At 39.6% G+C, this 21,428-nt stretch overlaps 1 protein-coding gene across 5 annotated transcripts in view; it reads right to left on the reverse strand.

Moving 5' to 3' along the window:
• Positions 1 to 7,783, reverse strand: part of GALC (galactosylceramidase) — an 80,788-nt gene extending 73,005 nt beyond the window's left edge. For 2 of the 5 annotated variants that reach the window (XM_081291048.1, XM_081291049.1), the window contains exons 1-3: positions 6,907 to 7,783; positions 1,388 to 1,456; positions 1,084 to 1,147 (exon numbers count right to left, since the gene is read on the reverse strand). In XM_081291048.1, the coding sequence (XP_081147174.1) occupies positions 1,084 to 1,147; positions 1,388 to 1,456; positions 6,907 to 7,101 (328 nt within the window). In that variant the 5' untranslated portion in view covers positions 7,102 to 7,783. Of the gene's footprint in view, positions 1 to 1,083; positions 1,148 to 1,387; positions 1,457 to 6,895 lie in introns of all 5 variants that reach the window. The other 3 variants (XM_081291052.1, XM_081291050.1, XM_081291051.1) reach the window with 3 other exon arrangements.
• Between the last annotated feature and the right edge of the window lie 13,645 nt (positions 7,784 to 21,428).

A 21,428-nucleotide genomic window follows, 5' to 3' on the forward strand; every position in this document is an offset into this window, starting at 1 on the left:
ACCCCAGTTCTTATACCTCACATCATTAATAATAATTTCAAGAAAAAAAATAATGAGTCCACATTAGTTGAGGTAACATCAAGCACAGAGATAGGTAACTTACATCAAAGTCCTCATATGTCCCCATGCTTAAGATGTACCTTGTTAGGTAGGGCCTTATAAGAAGGACACTGGCCCATTAAAGGCAAACAACATAATTCACAAGAACTGCTTGCTTATACATTTCAACCTCTAATTTAGCTTCAGCAAATAAAGTTGGCCAGTCACTATCAGTTCTGCCTAAAAGGTTTTGACAATAAAATAGAGGTCCTCTTACAATTTCTTGGGAAAAGTTTCCATTATGAGGTTTTTCTTTTAGTTTCACCTTAAAGTTTTTTCTTTCAACATAAACACTAACACCACCACACAGAGACATCTGATTTAAAAATGACTTTCAAATCATTAGCAGGAAAAGTTAAATATAATGGAATCATACCCCTAAATAATAAGCTATATCTAACCATTGAAAGAATAATTTTTCCTCCTTCCTGAAAACCAGAGGCCTATAAACTATTGACTGACAATAGGTACTATATAAAACGAATCAAAATGGTTACCATGAAGATCAAAGACCTAGTGGTTTAAAATAGTTTTGCTTTTAAAAGGAAAAAAAGCTGTATTTCTAAAATACAGATTGCATATTTTACCATATATTTTTAAAGTTAATAACATCTTGCATCTTACATATCCTATACAAAATCTAAAATCTTTGTTTTTGAACTTCTCCATAAAATTGTAAACTGTTCCTATGCTCCCTCTAGTGTATATAGCTTTTAGAAAATTATTGATTTGTTTACTACTGATTATTTCAACTAAATAAGTGATTTAAACTCTAAGTACTATTTTGAAAAATTCACATTTCTATATTTTTTAATAATTACAGGTATAAAAGGAAAAATAAGAAACAATCTACTAAGCAACAATACCTCAAAAATGTTTTTATATTCTGAAATTATTTATATTCTGAAATTCAATCCATAAGGTTAAAGAAAATTAAAATGTCACGGGGGGCGGGGGGAAATCCTATTTCCCAAATACTCCTACCTGTTGTTTGCCCATCACCACCTATTTCAACTTTTAGAATATGCAAAGAGGCACCAAAATTTGGCTGTGGAAAGAAATAACAGTATTAACACTGCTTCATCATATGAAACCTCAAGACAATTACTAGTAACACCTTTCGGTTTACAGATGAGAAAAGCACAACTTCAAATAGCAGCTTATCCCAAAAGTAATTTGCCATTTTTTTCAAAACCTAGCATTGTGAAACTAATAAATTTTATGGCTGAAATTCAACATAATGCTTTTTAAAACATTACAAGTCCATTAAATAATTTTTTTTCATTACCTTAAATAGATAATCCAATATTTCAGAACGATAGGGCTCTGAGTAATTTATTAGAAGTCGGGAGGTTGCCTGAAAAAAAAAATGTAGCCAAAAATGTAAATAAAATAAATTGAACCACGCACTTGTCTATAATGCTCATGTAAGCCTCCTGGCATGCTCCTGCTTAGCTAGCTCGTGGGCAAGATGGAACTATGAAAAGTCATTCCCAGGTCACTTGCTTGATCTGCCTTTGCCAGTCATGGGACAAGCAGGGCTGTCATTTTTCCAACAGCTAAAAGGTTCTCTTCTGCTGAGACACAAGGGTTGGCTGGAGGTAAGCTTATTAAGGCTACTGGTAAAATCATGACCATAAAAATCTTGAAACAGACTTTCTCTCTTAAAACCATTTGTCAACAATATCTCGGGGCTAAGATGAGTAGGATGAACCTCAGATAGCTGTGCCTCTCAACATTTTGCAGCAAACTATTTTAAGCAGAATGCTGAAAGGAAGTACTACTTTCCTCATCCATCGGAAGTTCATCTGTCTCTATTACAAATGACCACACAATGATTCCCCATGACATACAGATTAAAGAAACCTCACACAAGTTTGCCATAAGAAAGAATGGAGAGACACATACAGAAAGTGCAGGGCTTATAAAGATATATATATATATATATATATATATATATATATATATATATATCCATACCCAGACCATGACAGAAGACCACTTGAAAAAAGAAAGCACAAAACCAGTATCTGACCCAAACTCTATCCTTTAGGAGGCAATATAAGCAAAGGAAATAGAAAAATAGAAGAGGTGGACTTTCTGCATGATCCAGGAGCATGTACCTGGCTTAGAAGCTGGACAGATCTAGGTTCAAAATGCTGACACCTTCCAGGTATATAACAGGGGCAAGACAACTAACTTTTATGGGGTTCAAACTTACATTCTATCTTTTCATATATGCTACCACTGACATATGTGCTACCACTGACATTCAGTAGTGCCCATATCTATTCTCTTCACACCCAGAACCTCCCCAGTCCCTGCCACTGAAGTGAAGATCCATCTCATTAGCTCAACACATCCAGACCAAACAGAGCACTGGTCCTAAATCTGCCACTTCTCCTACATTTCCTTTCTTACCACAGAACATCTTACTATAACAAAAACCTGGGATCGGCATTTCATCAAATACATCCCATCCATCTGCAGACACCTAAATCATCTCCTACTCTACCTGCCACCCCCCCATAACCACTTAACCTAGCCCTCCTCACTTAGTAGAATAGTATAAATGGTCTCAAGCATCCCATCTGCAACTCTGTATTCTACCATTCACACAATTATCAGATTCATCTTCCCTCAATCATGAAACTACTCTATTTAAACTTGCTAAGAACTCCCCCTTCCCACCAGCTTTCAGGATCAAGTTCAGAACTATTCAGTTTTACACTCAAATCTCTTCATTATTTGGACCCTAATTCTAACATTCTGCCCCAATCACAATCTTACATCTTCTATCCAGACACATCAAACTATCTTTTCCTTTCTTACTGCCCAGAATGCACTGTATACCCTCATTGGGGAAACTCCAATTCATCCTTTGCTTTCAGCTAACCTTCTGTCTCTCCCCCACGGATTTGGTGTAAGTACCTCTCCTCAAGGCACCCTTGGCACAAGGTCCATATCTCTACCATAATTCTTCTAACTCTGCATCTAATCACTGCTTTACTTTGCTGTCTCTAAACTCCTTGAGGACACAGACTGTCTTACCCAAGTTGGTATCCTCATCCTATGCTATTCAATTAACATTTACTTAATAGCTTTGGTGTTGTTACTGCACTGGTACAGTCAACCGAACGTAGGAGGCTCTGAGTCAAACAGAGCTTGCACCCTTGTCCTATCATTTTCAAGCCATATGATTGTAAATAAATTATTGTAATTATTCATCAACTGTTGTAAGACTAAAATAAATTGTCCATTAAAAAAATTAGCAAAGTTACCAGAACACAGAAGCTCTCAATAAATGGCAGTCATTGTATACACAAATTTATTTTTAAATATATTGTTTTCAAAGAGCTCACAACACAGCAAAAGCTCAAATGCCAAAGTTGGTTCTCAAATGATTGAACACCGGAAGTGCACACCAACATATCCCTGACTCTAGTCAGCCATTTTTCATACCTTGCATTATTCCAGTAGAACTGTGTATTTTGCTGTTTGAGATTATTTTGCTCCCTATGCACTCTTTCCCTTAAACAGAAAGTATCAGCCTTAGACAAACACACCATATTATTATGCTACTACAATGTAAAAGCATTAGTCAAAGGTAAGATAACCGAATGATGAAATGTACCATTCAAGCAATAACATATTTCCAAAAGGCTGATCACACTCCCTGAATAAGGCTGAAGCTGTTCACAAGACCAGGAAGAAGCCTTGAGATGAACATCCCTTGGTTCCAAGGCTTAAAATAACTTCCTCCACCCTAAACCCTAAAAGTTGATATTAACCAAAATTAGCCATGTGCCAGACTGTTATCCTAGGCACTTTTTATCTATCCTCACAATGTTCATATCAGACAGGTATCACTGGAATCCAGGAAAAGAAAGTGAAGCAAAGAGAGGTGAAGTAACCTGCCAAGGCCACAGAGTGAGTGGCAGATTCCAGCATGGACCCAAAAACCTTCTTGAGCCCACATTCTTAACTACTACACCAAAATGCCAGCCCTATGATCTTAAGATTAAATGAGAGCATTCTAAACATGACCACAAACCATGCCAGGTACCAAGGATCCCACAGGAAAAAAATACTTAAACTGGTAGGCACGTACAGTGGTGCGACCATTTACATTCATTATTTATTGATCTTCTAAGATGAGTAATGTACTGTATACTTAGGGACATTAATAACTTGAACATTTCATCAGATTACCGGAGTTTCTTACTCTGGGTTATGAAATGATTCCAATTTTAATAATTCTAAACTGAGCTAAATAAACATAATATAACGAAACACTTCCATTTTTCGTAAGATTATACACTAAATTTAATATCATAAGTGAAGGTATCAGAAGGAGAAATCAGGGCCTCATTATGAAATATTGGCTATTTCAGGTTAAGATGAGAAAAATAAAAAAGGAGAATGATAACAGTGAAGAACAATTAGTTCATCAGCCCACAGGTTCTCTCTGAAATATGTATCAGAACTTGTTGAAAAGTGCAAAAACCAAGAAGAAGTAGAATTTCAAGAAAACGATTTGTCCCCAGCTGAAGGTCAGATCTAATGAACTAATTGTGATCATTCTACAGGCTGGGACACCCACACAGCAAGCAAGCATCCAAGCTTGTTCTGAGTTGAATTTAAAGATGGTGATTCCCATCTGACTCAACCTAACAAAACCAGAAGTTTAAGAGTTCGGCCTCAACGTTTTCAAACAAAATGAGCCATAGATGTGATCTAGGGTATAAAGCCACAAAAACAAATAAATAAATAATCCAAAGGTTTGGCAGCATTGGAAAGTCTTGAATGCCTGGGTCCCAAGAGTCCACAAGTTACAAATAAAAGAGGCAAAGATTACAAAAGAGCTTGTGATGGGGTAAGTAAATATTATTAGGCACCAAGAACAAATCATCTCACTGCAGAAAGCTCCCAGGCTTAGAAGTCACCTTACTGGCATGTCCAGAGAACTAAAAAATGACCAGCTGTGCCCATTCACAATTATGTCCAAACCTACAATTGCTTTCCTGATTCCTCTGAAATAAATCCCATGGAATACCCTCATAAAAATAACTCATCCCACAGCCAAGAGAAGACTAAGAAAACAAGCCAACTAAAAGGGTATTAGGTGAAGATGAAGGAAATCTATTAGAAGTATGGGCTTTAAAAACGTATGAATATTGCTCGTGACAAAGGTAACCATTCTAATATGGGATAATAATAACGGGAAACTTACTGGTATATGAGAACAGGGTGTTGTCTTTCTAAAACTACTGTGAAATTTAAAATTATTCTTTATTGGTGTATTTAAGTTACACAGAATGATGGGTTTCACTGTGGCATATTCACACATAAAATAACATATTTTGATTATAAACCACCCACCAGTGGTTTATAATCACCCTCACTTACTCTTCAATCTCTTTCCTCTTCTCTAATAGTCTCCCTACAACTTTCATGGCATATGTCGTTTTGTTGTTGTTGTGTAGGGGGGTTGTTTGTTTTCCCTCCTAGATTTCACAAGAGGTTGGAAACATGAGAGGCTTGTCTTTCTGGGTCGGGCTGATTTTGCTAATCATTATGATCTTCAGTTCCATCCATTTCCTACAAATAACATGATTTTTGTTCTTCTTTATGACTAAATAATACTCCATTGTGTATATACACCACATCCTCTTTATCCATTCTGTTGACAGGCACTGAGGCTGATTCCATGATTGGTTATTGTGAATTGTGCAGGTACCTAGCTTCAACCCTCTGGGTCTTTACCCAGGAGCAGTATGGATGGATCATATGGTAGTTCTATTTTATTTTTTTGAGGAAGAACCACCACATCAATGTCCATAGTGGCTTACTAATTTACATCCCCACCAACAGTGTATAAGGATTCCTTTTACCCCACATCCTCACCAGCATTTAAAATTTTAATTTCTTAAAATCTCCTCCTGAGATTTCTGAATTAGGAATATTGTCTCTCAAACACCTCTACTGAAAATTAACTGGTGGACTGGTTAAAATCAGGATTCTCCCGTGGTTCCAGAACAACAAAGCTGGAATGTGGAAGGCAGAATTTACATTGTAACAGCACACCCCCAGTGATTCTTAAGCACCCTGAACGCCAGGCGCCAACATTTCCCTGTGGCTCACACACGGTCATACCCCTGAGAGAGGCGGGAGCGCCCGGCCTTGCGGGCTGGGGCACTCGGCCGCGACCCTCCGCTAGGCTGGCGGGGCCGACAGCAAACCCCAGACCTCGGTGGACCGCGCAGCCTCGCAGCAAAGCAAACGAAAAAGGTCCCAGCCACTCGGAGGCCGCGCACCTTTCTCGCGAGGCTTTGGGGTAAACAGTGCTGCCTCCACGTAAAAACCCATTCGCCCCTCAGAAAGGGGTCGCCATAACCTGCACTAACGGCGCGCGGCTTCCGCCTCCCCCGTCCACCGACTCCCAAAACGAAGAGCCGGCGCCGGCGCCTCCCGCGGGGGCACTCCCGGTGGCGCCAAGTGGCCCTTCCCGGGGAGACCCTCCCGGTCGCTCTGGCGGCGAGGACAGCCCTGGCTCGCGCGGAAGCTGAGGGTTCGAGCCTAGACCTGTCACACCTGCTGGACCCCCGGGGACTCGCTTCCTGAAACCTAAATGGCCCTGAGTTCATCTTAAACGAGCACCGGTTCGCCCCCGGCCGCAGCCAAACGGCGGGGAGCGGGGCCCGCGGAGGGGCTTCCCATGGAGGGGCGGCGCCGCCAGGCTCGTGGGCTGGGGCAAGTCCCGGCGGTCGCCGGCGTTCCCCGCGCACCCCGATACCTGCCGCTCACCCCGCCGCCGCTGACGGCGCCGATGCCATCGAACTCCCGGCCCAGCCCGGCGGAGTCGTCGAGCACGTACGCGGCACTGGGCGCCAGCAGCGCGCACAGCAGCAGGGGCACCACGGCATGGCCCGCCGAACCCGCGGCGGCCGTCATGACTTTGGCTTGGCGTTGCCGGGAAGCCTGGTGCGGGGTCTCAGCCATTGTGTGGGTCACATGACACGGGTGCCCAGGGAGGCGGGTCCGACCGCCGCCATGATGGAAAAGGGCAAAAGGCTGTTGAAGCGGTTCCGGACATCTTGAGTAAGGGCGCGCCCGCGCAGCCGCAATAGTGTTGAGGGAAGGCGGGGCGAGTCTTTTTTAAACTTTACCCGCCTTCAAGTGCTATCACTTCGCGGCTATTCTTTGGGCCTCACCTGATGGAGCATGTTAGCGAAAGAAAGATGGATAGTATCCAAAACCTGCCAAAGGCAGAGGGCAAGGAGTAGGCTTACCACGGATACCCCAACAACTTGGGGTGCACCTACCATGTACCAGTCTGTAGCAGAACAAGAGGGCCAGGTTTGCAAGGGGTTTGTACTCCTAACTAAGCCACAGTTCAGCTGTCATCATGGTCCAGTCACTTAGCTTTCGGAGCGTGAGTTGTTCTGTATATTGGATGAGATGAGAAGAGCAATGGCATGGGGTGTGATCAAATGAGATCAGTTAATAGACACTCGGTAAACCATCCTAGTATGCACCACACTTTCGCAAACTTTAGCTGACAAGGTTCTCCATTCTGGTAACTACCCTGGAGTAACCTGGGCTTGAAGAATATGTCATCCCAAAATATGCTGCTCTGGCATATTCACTATTTGCAATTAAAAGCAATTGAAAGAAAACAGGAGGTGCAAGATCACTCTGACCTTCGTTTGTTTCAAACAGGAGATGAAATTCGTGTAAGATGTCATCTTTATAAAAATAATAACAAGGACAGGAAGTTGAAACCCAGCAGCAATCTTTGCAAACAACGTTTATCTTCCTAATCAGTTCTCTACTGAATTAAACACCATTGCCCATGCCCCTTTGCCTTATCACATTTCACAACTTAACTGGTTTGGGGTCCAATTCAGGATATAAGTGATTGACTAACCTGCATTTCCTTTTGAAGTCTTCTGTGCCATGTAAACTTAAACCGTATTCTTCTCCCCTGCAAATCTGTCTTTTGTCCATTTTATTCTTGGGCCCACCCGAGACCCAATGTCTCACTTAAAGTATCGTGAACCATCTTCCACTGTTAGTTGAAATGACTCCAAGCCAATTGTTAGGAAAGTTGCCCTGGTATCTCTGATACCCTGCAACTGGATCAAATTAAATATACTCTGAAAGACTGCAGAGGAAGTGTTTTCTCGTCCCTGACTCTCGCTTGGCAGAAGCATGAAATTGGTTATTAGTGCCCAAACAAGCCCCTAAGATACCAAATTAAAGAAGACACAGATTTAAGGACACTTTGTTTGCACAGTCCTGTTTGAAATCTAATTATTTTGCCATTTACCCACAAACTAGATTTAAATTTCAGGACCACAATTAATTATATGAGGAAGTCAAATCTCTATCTGGGTAATCCCATAAACAACCTCATCAGACCCTCTGATATCCCTAGGTTCTTACTGAACAATAGCTATGTTCATTTTTTCTATTTAAATTATTCTAGATCTGATTTACCAAAGACAATTTCAGTTTCTCTCTGTAGTCCCAGCATAACTACCAGCAATACCCTTTCACCCTCAAAAGTGTCCTGGTTTGAATAAGTTATATGGTCCCCCATGTATGAACTGAAAGCAGAAATAACCAAAATGGATCAGCAAACTTTCTTTGTTAAGCAATGGAATGGCACATTTTCAGGGGAAAGAATGGCAACTGCTTACAATAGGAGTCTGATTTTCATAGGGTTTAGTGAGAGTTAATCATAGCAGAAGGTTTAATATGACTTGATCATCAGAGACTTAATTATAACAGCATGTGTCCGTTGGGCAGTCAGGAAAATAGTTGCAGAAAAAAATTGTGAAAGTTCAGAGCCCATTGTTTTCCTTCTCTTTCTGGGACCCATTGTCCTCCTTTTCTCCCTGGGGTTATTTCTCTTTTTTCCCTGGGGGATGTTGTTTCCCATGTCCTTCAGGAGCCGCTCATGTTCTCCAGTTTTTCCTCTTCCCACATAACACATATCTGAACACTCTGCCTCACCACCACCCCTCTCTGATAAAAGTCAGTAACTCTCCACTTTTATAGATTTAGCTTTGCAGAACTCACTCTGACCCATGTGTTTTACCCTCAAATTTTAAGTATGAGTTGGAGCAACCTGAAAGCATATGAAAGAGAATACAAAAAGAATAAGAAAATGGAGAGAGACCTCATGGATCAGCGATGCTTTATTCAGCACTGAAGGGGCACATCTTGGGGGGTGAGGGGTGGCAGCAGGCCACCACAAGGGTCTGGGTTTTATAGGGCCTACGCAGAGCCAGCTCATGGAAGGAATTAGCTACTTTTGGTTGGCCCTTTGGGAAGGCAGGTCCAGGTCATAGAAGGAGTTTTGGTGGTGAGCCCATTTAGGGAGGGGTGGGGCAGGAAGGGGAATACGGTAGGGGAAGTTCCTTGGGGCCTATTTTCCACATCCTTCACAACCTTGGTTGCAAGTCATGGATGATAAATTAAGTAAATGATACACTTCCTACTAACCAGAAGTTTCATATCTGTGATATGCATATAGCATACAAGCACCACATGATAAAGTGAGTAAGTTGTAAATACGAAGGTAAAAACAGGAAAATACCATGTACATGAGATGAGAAAGTTGAAACCAGTACCCAGCAAATGTCATCCTGTAGCACATCACTGCACCTTGTACTTTAGAGGACAAGCCACAAATATTTGTGCAATATTTAAAATCTGCAGAAGAGGATGCAACATCTAACAGAAAAACTACCCCTACCCCCCACAGGAAGTACCACTGGTTCCTAGTAATTCCTATGCTGAAGTAATTGCTTACCAGAGAGAATATTGTTTGTTTCTAATTTCTAATCTATATCCAGGAGACCATTTATGAGGAAAACCCTGACTAAACTTTCTGGCTTTACTTGATTTTAGTTGACTTAAAAATTACTAATTTTGGAGGTTACACAGCCATTCATTATTTGCAATTCATTATTTGTCTCTCACTAGCTTTGTTGTCTGCCGATAACACTTCTGCCGTGTGGTTTAACAGTTGCTGTTCAAGACTTGAAGGCCACTTTTGCTAAAAACACTCTTCACTTGGGTCTGCAGGATGTCTGATAAGGGATCTGGAACAAGATAAAAAGGCTTGATATCTCTGTCTTCATATTGTTTCTGTCTCCTTTGTGGCCTTAACTTTTGGACGAAAGACACCTACCATCCACCAAGATCCCAAACACTAGACCATAAAAGGAGCAAAAAGAGGTGGCCCCTGAGTTCCTGGAAGATCTCCCCCTGTTCCCAGAAAAGACATGAATATTCCTTTCCTTTACTGACCTATCTCCCTCCTTCATTATTCCTATTCTCAATCTGCAAACTCTCAGGCCCCTAGAGTTGAAAATCTGTTTTTTAAAAGCTCTTTCTTCTGTCACTCCGTTTCTTGAGTCATCAGCCTTATCAGGAGGCTGCAGAATGCAACTTTTTCTGTTGCAAGACCGTTAAGCAAAGAAACAATAAATACAAACATGGAGGGAAATGAATTACAGTAGATGGGGTAGAGAGAGAAGATGGGAGGGGAGGGGAGGGGGGACAGTAGAGGATAGGAAAGGTAGCAGAATACAACAGTCACTAATATGGCAGTATGTAAAAATGTGATGTGTAACCGATGTGATTCTGCAATCTGTATTTGGGGTAAAAATGGGAGTTCATAACCCACTTGATTCTAATGTATGAAATATGATATGTCAAGAGATTTGTAATGTTGTGAACAACCAATAAAAAAAATTTAAAAAAAAAACAAGCTGAAAAATAAATACAAGCTGATTTTTTTTTTCACTTAAGATGTTCAATAAAGATAAAGAGAATAGCATGTGGTTGGTTCCCATCGCATCTCTGGGTTCAGGATCAGTGAGTTAAACTTAAGGGAGGAGAATCCCATTTCTTCCATCTCAAATGAGTTTAAAAATAATGATGTAATCGAAACAAATCCTAAGTAAACACTAGCTTCACTTGCTTTAGTATACTTTAAAAATCACTCTTTTTGGAAGTCCCACAGCTGAGCCATTTATTATTAGTTTCCCACTAGTTTGGCTGTAGCTGATACTTCTGACTGAGTGCCTCCTACCAGAGAAAACAACTGTCTTTCACTGTCTTCCCCCATTCTCTAATAAAAGATTCCTTTTGTGTCTCAGTGATCAATTTCAAGTTTAGCTTTCTCTGGGAAACCAGACTGAAGAAACACAAGTTGTAAAAGTTATCTATCAGTATCTATATTTACAGAACCCAAGGCATCTAATCATCTTCAGGTATTCTTCAGATAACCTCAAAGCGTGGGAAGAGGGTTTCTTATCTTGTTCTTTAATTTAAAAAGAAATAATGTGGCCAGTTACAATAGCTGACACGTGTAATCACAGGAAGAGGCAGAGACAAGAGAATCAGAAGTTCAAGGCCAGCCTCAGCAGCTTAGCAAGACCCTCCACAACTCAGTGAGACTCTGTTTCAAAGCAAAAATTAAAAAGGATTGGGGATGTGGCTCAGTGGTAAAGCAACTCTGGGTTCAATTCCGAGTCAAAAAAAAAAAGAATGATTAATTTGCAGGGAAATAATATGTTTATCTAAAGAATTATAGGGAACAGCCTAGGAGATGAAAGTCAATTGTTATCTCAAGGATATTCTGGAAGAAGAAAAAGAAAACATAGGCTACAGATGATGAATACCCCAGTGAGCAGGATGTCCATCCTCACTCTTCCTTTTCCTCCTCATGAAATTCTTTACACCCAAATTCCCTAAAATTGTCTTTGTTGGAGTTAAGCTCCCATCTTCTTTGGTTTATTGGCTTTGAAGGACACCTTTTCCCTTGCACTAGCAACTAGTTCTTGAGGAAGCTTGAATGGCCAGCAAAACAGACATGGGCCTGGTGACAATGACATCCTCTCTTTTAAACCAGAAGTTCTTCCGAGTACACAAGGGTACACCAGTCACTGAAAAAAATCTAGTTTTTCTAAAGGAAAAATATGAAAAAAAAATCAGATGATCTCTTAGGAGGAGAGATCTTGCCTTTTAACAAAAACTCATTGACCTAAAGAAAGGGCCTTACTTCTAGAAACCTCAAGTAGGCTGTCAGAAATTCAAGGACAGAGGTCAAGGCTTTTTTCTCCTGAGTACAAAATGTATGATAACAACGTGCTACCTGTAGCATACTCAGTAAAGTCATTGGAAACAATTCTTAAAGTAGTCTCTGGCCATAAAATGATATGAATTATTTTCTTTTCATGAACTATCCTGTGGTATCTCCTGTGGATCTGGTTTTTCAACTCTGAACAAAAGTCTCTTGATCTCAACTGTTAACGTGGTCACCCTGCTCAGCAGCTTCTCTCTAAAATATGTGAAGGGGTTCTGTTAACTCAGGACTTTATATAATGGCAATAAAAGTGTTTTAGAGAACAGAATCCTCCTAATGAAATAAATTAGACGTTGCTTACTGAATATTTTCTTAAGAGTGCGCAGAAATTAAAAAAAAAAAAAAAAACATTTTGACAAAGTGTAGTGCTTAGAACATTGGTCCTGAATTTCTAGACCGCTTAACTTCAAATCACTCTCCTACCACCTACTAGCTAGTGCTTATAGGTAAGATGTTTTCCTCTTTAAGTTTTCATTTACCCATCTATAAAGCAGAGATGATGATTGCAATGCACTGATATGAAGTTCAGCCAATTTTACGGTGATATAGCACTTAGAAGAGTGACCAACACATATTACCTGCTATTGAAATGACATACTAATTTAACAACAGTATAACTTTTATGCTTACTTCTCTTTCCACACCAAGACAATCCCAGAAAAATGAATCATTTTTATCTTTGCATTGGGTCTGGATATTTTATTTATGGGGGAGAGTCTGGGTGCATTTGTTTTGTTATTTTTATGTGTTATTTTGTTCTGTTCTGTTGGCCCATGATTACCCAAACCCACATTCAATGTGACTGATTCCCCATGATGAGGGTCTTGGCAGGAGGTAGAATTCTGCGTCTTTGAGGAGCAAAGTCTCCAGACCCTTCCTCTTGCTGCTCTCAGCAACACAGGTTCTGACAGTGACCAAGCTCCCTCAGTGAGTTCCTTGAACCCTTAACTTTGACCTTGGAAGGGTGACCAGATATGCACACACTGTCATCCTTAAAAAAAGGGAGGACAGTAAAACCCCATGTTCCTGAAACTCCCCTATCTGGTTCCAAGAGCCTAGCCAAGTTAAGAGAACCGGCTAGGAACAGAATGTGCAGATAAACTCTATTTTCTGACTTTCTTTATTGCATATTCTGCAAATAGGGTAAAGCAGTGTCCTCTGTAGGAACTGCTTTCTTGTACCCACCCTAGGAGAGCTGCTTCTTGGATTGCTGCTCATACAAAGAACAAAGCAAACTAAGTAAACTCATGATGTCACTATTTCTATAGCCTAACATAAAGCCCCTCTCCCTGTGGTAAATGACATGGAATTGAGAGCACTAGGGATGAAGTACCTGTTTTGAAGTCCACCTCCTCTAGACAAGGTGTCATCAGAAATGGAAGCAATATTTGTCCCATAAGGTACAGAAGCACTATCTGTCAGGCTGTCACCACTGGACTTTTGGGAATAGCACTATAAGGGATAGAGCTGCTATCTGGTGAAGCACCATGAGGGACAGAGGTGCTCTCTGTCCAGCCTGTCACCACTGTCCCTTCCCTATAAACATTCTTCAATAAACCTGGCGTCTCATGTGCCTCCTCTGGGTATTTCTTTGGTATCTCAGCAACCTGTCCCACTGCTCTAGCACAACTGGACTGTGGTCCTGACAACACAGTTGAAAATCACCCTGGAGTCATGTCAGAGTCTGGAGGAAGCAGTGACATAAAGGCTCCATCAGAGGGGGCTGCAAGAGCCCAGCACAGAGGAGTCAGTAGTGCCATCTTAGCCTGAGTGATTAGGCAGGAACCTGGCTGTCTTTTGGCCGTTGATTCTCACCCTATTGATAAGCCCGTTTCTGAAGCCTTGGCTTCATTTGTTTTCTGCAATGAAAAACCAGAACCCTGACCAACAGACCAGGTGACAGACAAGGGCTAACATGATCGTAGATAAGAAATTTCAGTCTCTGTGTATGCATTTTTTTTTCTACTTTAAAAACTGCTGGCCTGAGGATGTGGCTCAAGTGGTAGCGTGCTCACTTGGCATGCGCGGGGCACTGGGTTCGATCCTCAGCATTACATAAAAATAAAATAAAGATGTTGTGTCCACCAAAAACTAAAAAATAAATATAAAAAAATTCCCTCTCTCTCTCTCTCTCTCTCTCTCTCTCTCCAAAAAAAAAAAAAAAGAGAGAGAGAAAAAGAAAAACAAAACTGCCTTCATCACCTGTAGTTCTTCTGTTGGTGGTTGTTACTGCATAGATTTTCTCAGATAAGGAACTCTAGGAAGTTTTGCTGTCTCCCATGCTGAACCCATAATGTGTTTTGTCTCCTCTGGACTGTCAATACCCATTTATTTTTGTACTTCTGCCAGAGGAAGAATTTTAGAGTCCACTTAGCTCAAGATCCAAAGAATGAAGAAAACGACAGTCAGAACAATACTGTCCAACAGAAATGTAATGCAAAGTGCACATAAAATTTAAAATTTCCTAGGAGTCACATAAAAGGAAAAAATGGGGGTACAATTAACTTTTGTGATATGTTTTATTTGACCCTAAATATCCAAATTATTATCATCACCATATGGAATAACATAAATGTTTATTTGATGTTCTTCTTTACATGTTAAATTTTCAAAGACCTAGGGTGCATTTTATGCATATACACATCTGAATTTGGATTAGTGACATTTCGAGTACATAAAAATCAATCCCCTCTTGTAGACTGAACAGATCTATTGTCATATCTGCAGGGTTAGTCCCTCCCTGGCTTGTAGATTGCCACCTTCTCACTGTCTCCTGGCATGGTACAGGCAACCCTGGTGCCTTTTCATAAGTTTGAATTTCTTCTTTTATAAAATTAATATATTTTCAGCAGACAAAAGTTACACATATATTTATCATGTACAACATACTATATACTGACTAAATGGGGTCAATTAATGTATGCATTGCCTCATATACCGTTTTTGTTTTGTGGGGAGAAGACATGAAATCTACTCCCTTAGCTATTTTCAAGAATACAATCCACTGTATTCCTGATATATAATCTGTAGTCACCCTGCTGTATGATAATTCTCTTGAACTCAATCATCTGATATAACTGAAATTTTGAATCACTTGATCAACTTCTCCTTAAACTACCCCAGCTCCCAGGTCCTGATAGCAACCATTCTACTCTCCATTTTTATGAGTTTAAAAATTTTTTTTAGGTTCTTCACATAAATGAGATCATGAAGTACTTGTCTTTCTGGGCCTGGCTTATTTCACTTAACATAATGTCTGCCAGGTTCTTCCATGTTGTCATAAAGGACAGGATTTTCTTCTTTTTTAGGGCTTCCCAGTGTCCCGTTTTCTTTATCCATTCATCCACTGATGGACGCTTAGATTGAATCCATGTCTTGGCTATTATGAACACTGCAGTAATGAAGACAGGAGTGCAAATATCTCTTCACCACATTGATTCCATTTTCTTCGGATATATTTCCAGTATTGAGATTATTGAGTCATATGGTCATTCTATTTTTAAGTTTTTTAAGAAACCTCTATAGAGTTTTGCATAATGGTCATATGAATTTATATTCCCACCAACACTGTGCATGTGTCCTCTAAATCTTTGCCACCATTTGTTTTCTTTCCTGTTTTTGACAAATGCCACTCAAACAGGTGCTAGGAGTTATTTCATTGTGGTTTGAACTTTCATTTTCCTGGAATTAGTGATGTTGATTTTGGTTTTTTAAATTGTTGGGGTTTTGTTTGTTTTTCATATATCCATTGGCCATTTTATGTCTTCCTTTAAGAAATACACACACACACACATACACACACACACACACACACACACACACACACACACACATATATATATATATATATATATATATATATATATATTCAGGTCTATTGTCCATTTTTTATTGTTTATTTTCTTGCAGTTGAATTTAATTCCTTACATATTTTAGATATTAACTCCTTAGGTATATGATTTGCAAATATTTTCTCATTCTATAGGTGTTATCCTCACTCTATTGAATATTACCTTGGGTGTGCTGATGCTTTTCAGTTTAAGCAATCCTATTTGCCTGATTTCTCTGTTGTTGCTGTGGTTTTGGGGTCATACCGCCCAAATTATCACCAATTCCAATGTCATGGGAGCCTTTCCTGTATGTTTTCTTCTAGTAGTTTTATGGTTTTAGATCTGTCATTTAAACCTTATTACATTTTAGAGGGAAAAAAATATATTTATATATGGTGTAAGAAAAGGATTTAATAACATTCTTCTTCATGTAAAGATTTAGTTGTCCTATTTAAAGAAGAAATTGCCATTCCCCATTGTGTTTCCTTTGCATCTTTGTCAGAAATAAAGAGAGTGTAATGAATAGATTTATTTCTGGGATCTCTGGTCTGCTCCACTGGTCTATGTGTCTGCATTTACGCCAGTTTCATGCTGTCTTGATTACTATAGATTTGTACTAGATTTTGAAGTCAGGTAGTGTGATACCTCCAGCTATGCTTTGGCTATTCAGGGATTTGATACAAATTTTTGGATTTTTTTATGCCTGTGAAAAATATCATTGGAATTTCAATAGAAATTGCATTGTATCTGTAGATTGCTTTGGGTAGTTTGGACATTTTAACAATATTCTTTTAATTCATAAATATAGGATATTTTTCCATTTATCTATGCCTCCCTTAATTTCTTTCATTAATAATTTACAATTTCCCATGTGCAGGTATTTTCTCTCTTTGATTAAATTTATTCTTACATTTATTTATTTATTGTTATTATAAATGGGAATGTTCTTAATTTTTTCAGATAATTCTTTGTTAGTGTATTGAAATACTGTTGATTTTTGGATATTGACTTTGTATCCTTCATCTTTACTGAATGCACTTATCAGTTCTAAGAGCTTTTTGGTAGAATCTTTAGGATTCCTACATATAGGATCATGTTAACTGCAAACAGGGACAATTTAACTTCTTCCCTTCCCTGGGATGTTTGTTCTTGCTCTTTCCTGGTTCTGGCTAGAACTTCGGAACTAGACTGCATAGAGGTGGCAAGAGTTAGCATCCTTTTCTTCTTTCTGATTTTGGAGAGAAAGCTTTCAAAATTTTATCAGTTAACATGAGGCCTTCTGGGGTTTGTCACATATGGTGTTGAGGTGCACTTGTTCTACACCTAATTTGTTCAAAGTTTTTTTTTTTTTTTTATCATAAAAGGATGTTGAATTTTGACCACTGTTTTTCTGCATCCGTTGAGGTAATTATATGGTTTTTATCTTTCATTCCATTAACATGGAACATCTCATTTATAGGTTTGCATCTGCTGAACCATCTTTGCATCGTTGATTAAATCCCACTTGATCATGGCGAAATTCTGATCCTTTTAACATGTTGTTGGATTTGATTGCTAATTTGTTTTTTGTTTGTTTGTTTAGAATTTTTATATCTATTTTCAGCAGGGACTTTGGCCTATAATTTTCTCTTTTTAGTGTCCTGTCTGGCTTCATCATCAAAGTAATCCTAGCTTCATAAATGAATTTGGAAGTTCCCCTTTTTAACTTTGTGAAAGACTTTGAAAAGGATTAGTATTATTTCTTCTTAGATGTTTTATAGAATTCAGTAGCAAGGTCATTGGATCCTGAGCTTATTTTTGATAGGAGACTTTTTTTTTTTTAATTTAACTTCCTTAGGTTATCAAGCAAGGACTTGCTGCCCTACGGACACAATAATCTGTGTGGCAACAGATTATTGCAAAAAAGAAAAAGTTCTTTTGTGTGGTGACTGGAAAGGAACTAAAAATTCAAATCCACCTTCCTTTGGTGAGGTTATAGGAAGGGAGAAGGGAAAATCTGCTTATTGATTGAATGACAAGAAGGGCCACAATTTTCTTTTGGGGGGTGTGTGGGGGGCGCTTATGTTCTACATAGATGATTTTGAGCTTGTGACATCATTGACAGAGGACCTGACTGCTGCTCCTGCCCAGTCTAAAAAAGCTGGTTCCAAACCATGAAATCATTTCTGAGAGGCCTGGAGGACATAAGTTGTGAAATTTACATCTGGGTGTTTCCGGGTATGAATCCATTTTACTTACTGTCCAGGTTTCCTATTTCTTCATGATTCCACCTTGGTCAATTGCATGTGTCTAGGAAGTATCCATCTCTGCTAGGTTATCAAATTTCCTCTTCTTGTAAGGACACCAGTCAGGTTGGATGAGGACCTATCTTTAGGGCATTATTTTAGTTTAATCACCTCTTTAAAGGTCCTATCTCCAAATATTTTCTGAGATACTAGGGGTTAGGGCCTCAACGTATGAATTTTAGGAGGAAAATAATCCACTCCATAACATCATTTAGGATCCAGGGGTAGGGGGTGCATGTTGCCAAGGCTTGAGGGCAGCTTGAACCCCCAATTTTTAGGGCTTTTCTCTATCAATGCTGGCATCTCCCAAAACATCCTTGTTCCCTGTTTTCTTCTGTAGCTATCTCATGTAGGACTCACCTGAGCAGTGACTGCCAGGCTGCTCCTGTGTCACCACACTGGGCTACCAGAAGTGCCAGGAGGTAGCTGAGGCCTTCTGGAAACTATTCTACTCTACCTGTGCTGTGGTGACAGGGCTGCCTCAGGCACCTCACATACCTACCCCTGAGTCACACCACCTAACTGGACTTCATCCTGGAAGGGAGGTACAAGTCCACTCTCCTCCCCTGATTACAAACTTCATCTCACACCCCTCACCACCACCCACCGGAGGTTGCTGGGGGAGAGTAGCAGTCAGGATGCAGGGGCCCTGTTTCAGGTTCTCACCACATCTAAGCTCTCCTTACTGCCTCTCTCACAACCCCAAGGAAAATCTCTTTGTGCTCTTGGGGCCTGGAAGGTTTGCTGCACCTCAGCAGGAATTCTCCCAAGCACACTGTCTCTGCCTCAGTCCTTTCCATTCCCTGAGCGGCTTCCATCTTTGTAACCTTAAACTCACATATTCCCCCCTTTCTTCCTTTTCCTACTTCCTGACGAGAATCTCTTCTCTTGAGACAATAAACCCGAAATGGCTCATTGAGTGTGCATAGAGGAGACCCGAGGTACAAAGAAATGAGACTGAGAAAACAGAACAGTATTTCAAAATCTCAGCCCGCCATATTTAGCCGTTGTCTCCATTGCACCGGACAAAGGAGTGGCCTCACAGAAGAAACCTCATCAGCAGAATCAAATCCTGTGCTGCCTGCCTCATGGAGAAGTTGGAACCAGACAAATCCACATTCGATTCCTTTTTCCCCCATTGGGTAGCCCAGGTGCCCTGACTGGCCAGTGCTGAGTGCCCAGCTTGTGACCTCAGAAGGCTAGACACCTGGATACAAATGCCAACCTCCATAAAGACAGTAATGCTAATTGGCTTTGTCTGAACTTTATGTTGTTAAAATGTCACAGTGACTCAGTGCTCTAATCAGCATTTCCAACTACTCAATAGAGACCCGTGTGGTTGAAAATATGGCAATGCTCTATTTTTGGCCTAAATAAGAAGGAAATATTATAAATGTTGGTAAACTTACTGTGTGAATTGGACAAAGGTTTTAGCACAGGTCGGCCACAATTTTTCTCCTATTAAATCAGGAGAAGTGAAAGTTTAATTGTATTTCTCATGTTCTTTAGTATACCCTTTTTAAAAAAAATTTTTGTTTTTGAAGAGTAAACTACATAGAATTTTGATGTGGACATGAAATTCTCTTTCCCTAAAAGCAGAAGTACAGTCTATTTAGGTAGTGTAAGAGATTCTCAGAGTCACGAAATACCCATGTTTAGAAACCACAGAGAAGCAGACGTGCCAAACAATGCAAAAAAAGGAGAATTTGGGATCGTAGTCACAAGTACACTGAAATCATTACTTTTGTTTTTGTAATGATTTAAGGCTTTTTTAAAAAAATAATTTTCCACATTGTGCTTTAATCCTTTATCATTTCAATAGCAACATATTCTGAATTTTGAAGTTCAAGTATGCCCACTTATTTGTAAATTCTTGTATACTGTTATGAATGTATTACTTTTGTTGTTCTTAATGAAAGACCTACAAATAAAGTATCAAAGACTTGTACATTCCTGATATACTCGATTAAGTCCAAGATGAATAATTGTGGTTGCATCACAAGATCACCTTTTCCTATTCTGGGTAGAAAAGATCCTCCCAACAGCCTTCAGTGTCCTCTTACACACAGAGACTCAGGGTGTGCTGATTCATGAAGCCAAAAATTCCCATCCCAGATTACGTCTGTCTGTATGATGTGATAGTCTCCCCTCCATTTCTAATAAAGGTTTATGAAGACAAGTTTCCAAAATGATGTCTAATGATTATATATATATATGGAAGTTCTAGGAAATTTGGCGGTAACTTTTAACTCATTACAGTACTACATGAGTTTCTATCGTAACTATCTATATTAGTCTTAAATATAGATAAAGATCTACGATCTTTCAAGGTTCATAAAATTATTTATTTACCCAAGACAGGAAGTTTAATTGATTTTGAAAATCTCTGTTTTCTATTCTCAGAGGAGAGTTAAAAGACAATGAAATACTACACATATAAAACCATTAGCCCTAAAAAGAAAAAAAAAACTTTACAGAGTAGTCTGCCTTAGCCTCCCCAGGCTGCACCCCATCAGCTATTGAACCACGCTCTCCACCATCAAACACCCAACCCCCAGTCTCCTTCTTCTGTCTTGTTCCCCAGAACTTGATCACCCGCATCCACCTGCAGCATCATCTCTTATCTCACACTTTCCTGTTTATCATACCATATCTGTACTTCTCCTTTACTAGGTGATAAGTCCTAGTCATAGAGGGTCATAGACAGGTCTTATATGTCTCCCAGCACAGTGACCTGAGAATAGCATAGAAATATGAACTGATGGAATGAATGAACGAGTGAAATATCTAGTGCATCTTCTATTAAGTAAAGATCTATAACATCAGTACATATTTGTAATTAGAATGCAAAGAGAAAAGTGAGTCATAAAAATTATACACAGTAAATGATAAAAACATGTTTTAGCATACTTAAGAGCTTGACTTTTTTTTTTAATTGTTCAAACTTGGACAATATAATCCTTCCCATCAAGATGCTGCTTCCTCATTGGTTTATGATGAAATGTGAGCTATGAGTGCAATTTCCTGTCCCCACTTCAAGAGCGGTGG

This window comes from Spermophilus citellus, assembly GCF_964194105.1.
Source record: "Spermophilus citellus genome assembly, chromosome: 4".
Lineage (NCBI taxonomy): Eukaryota > Metazoa > Chordata > Mammalia > Rodentia > Sciuridae > Spermophilus > Spermophilus citellus.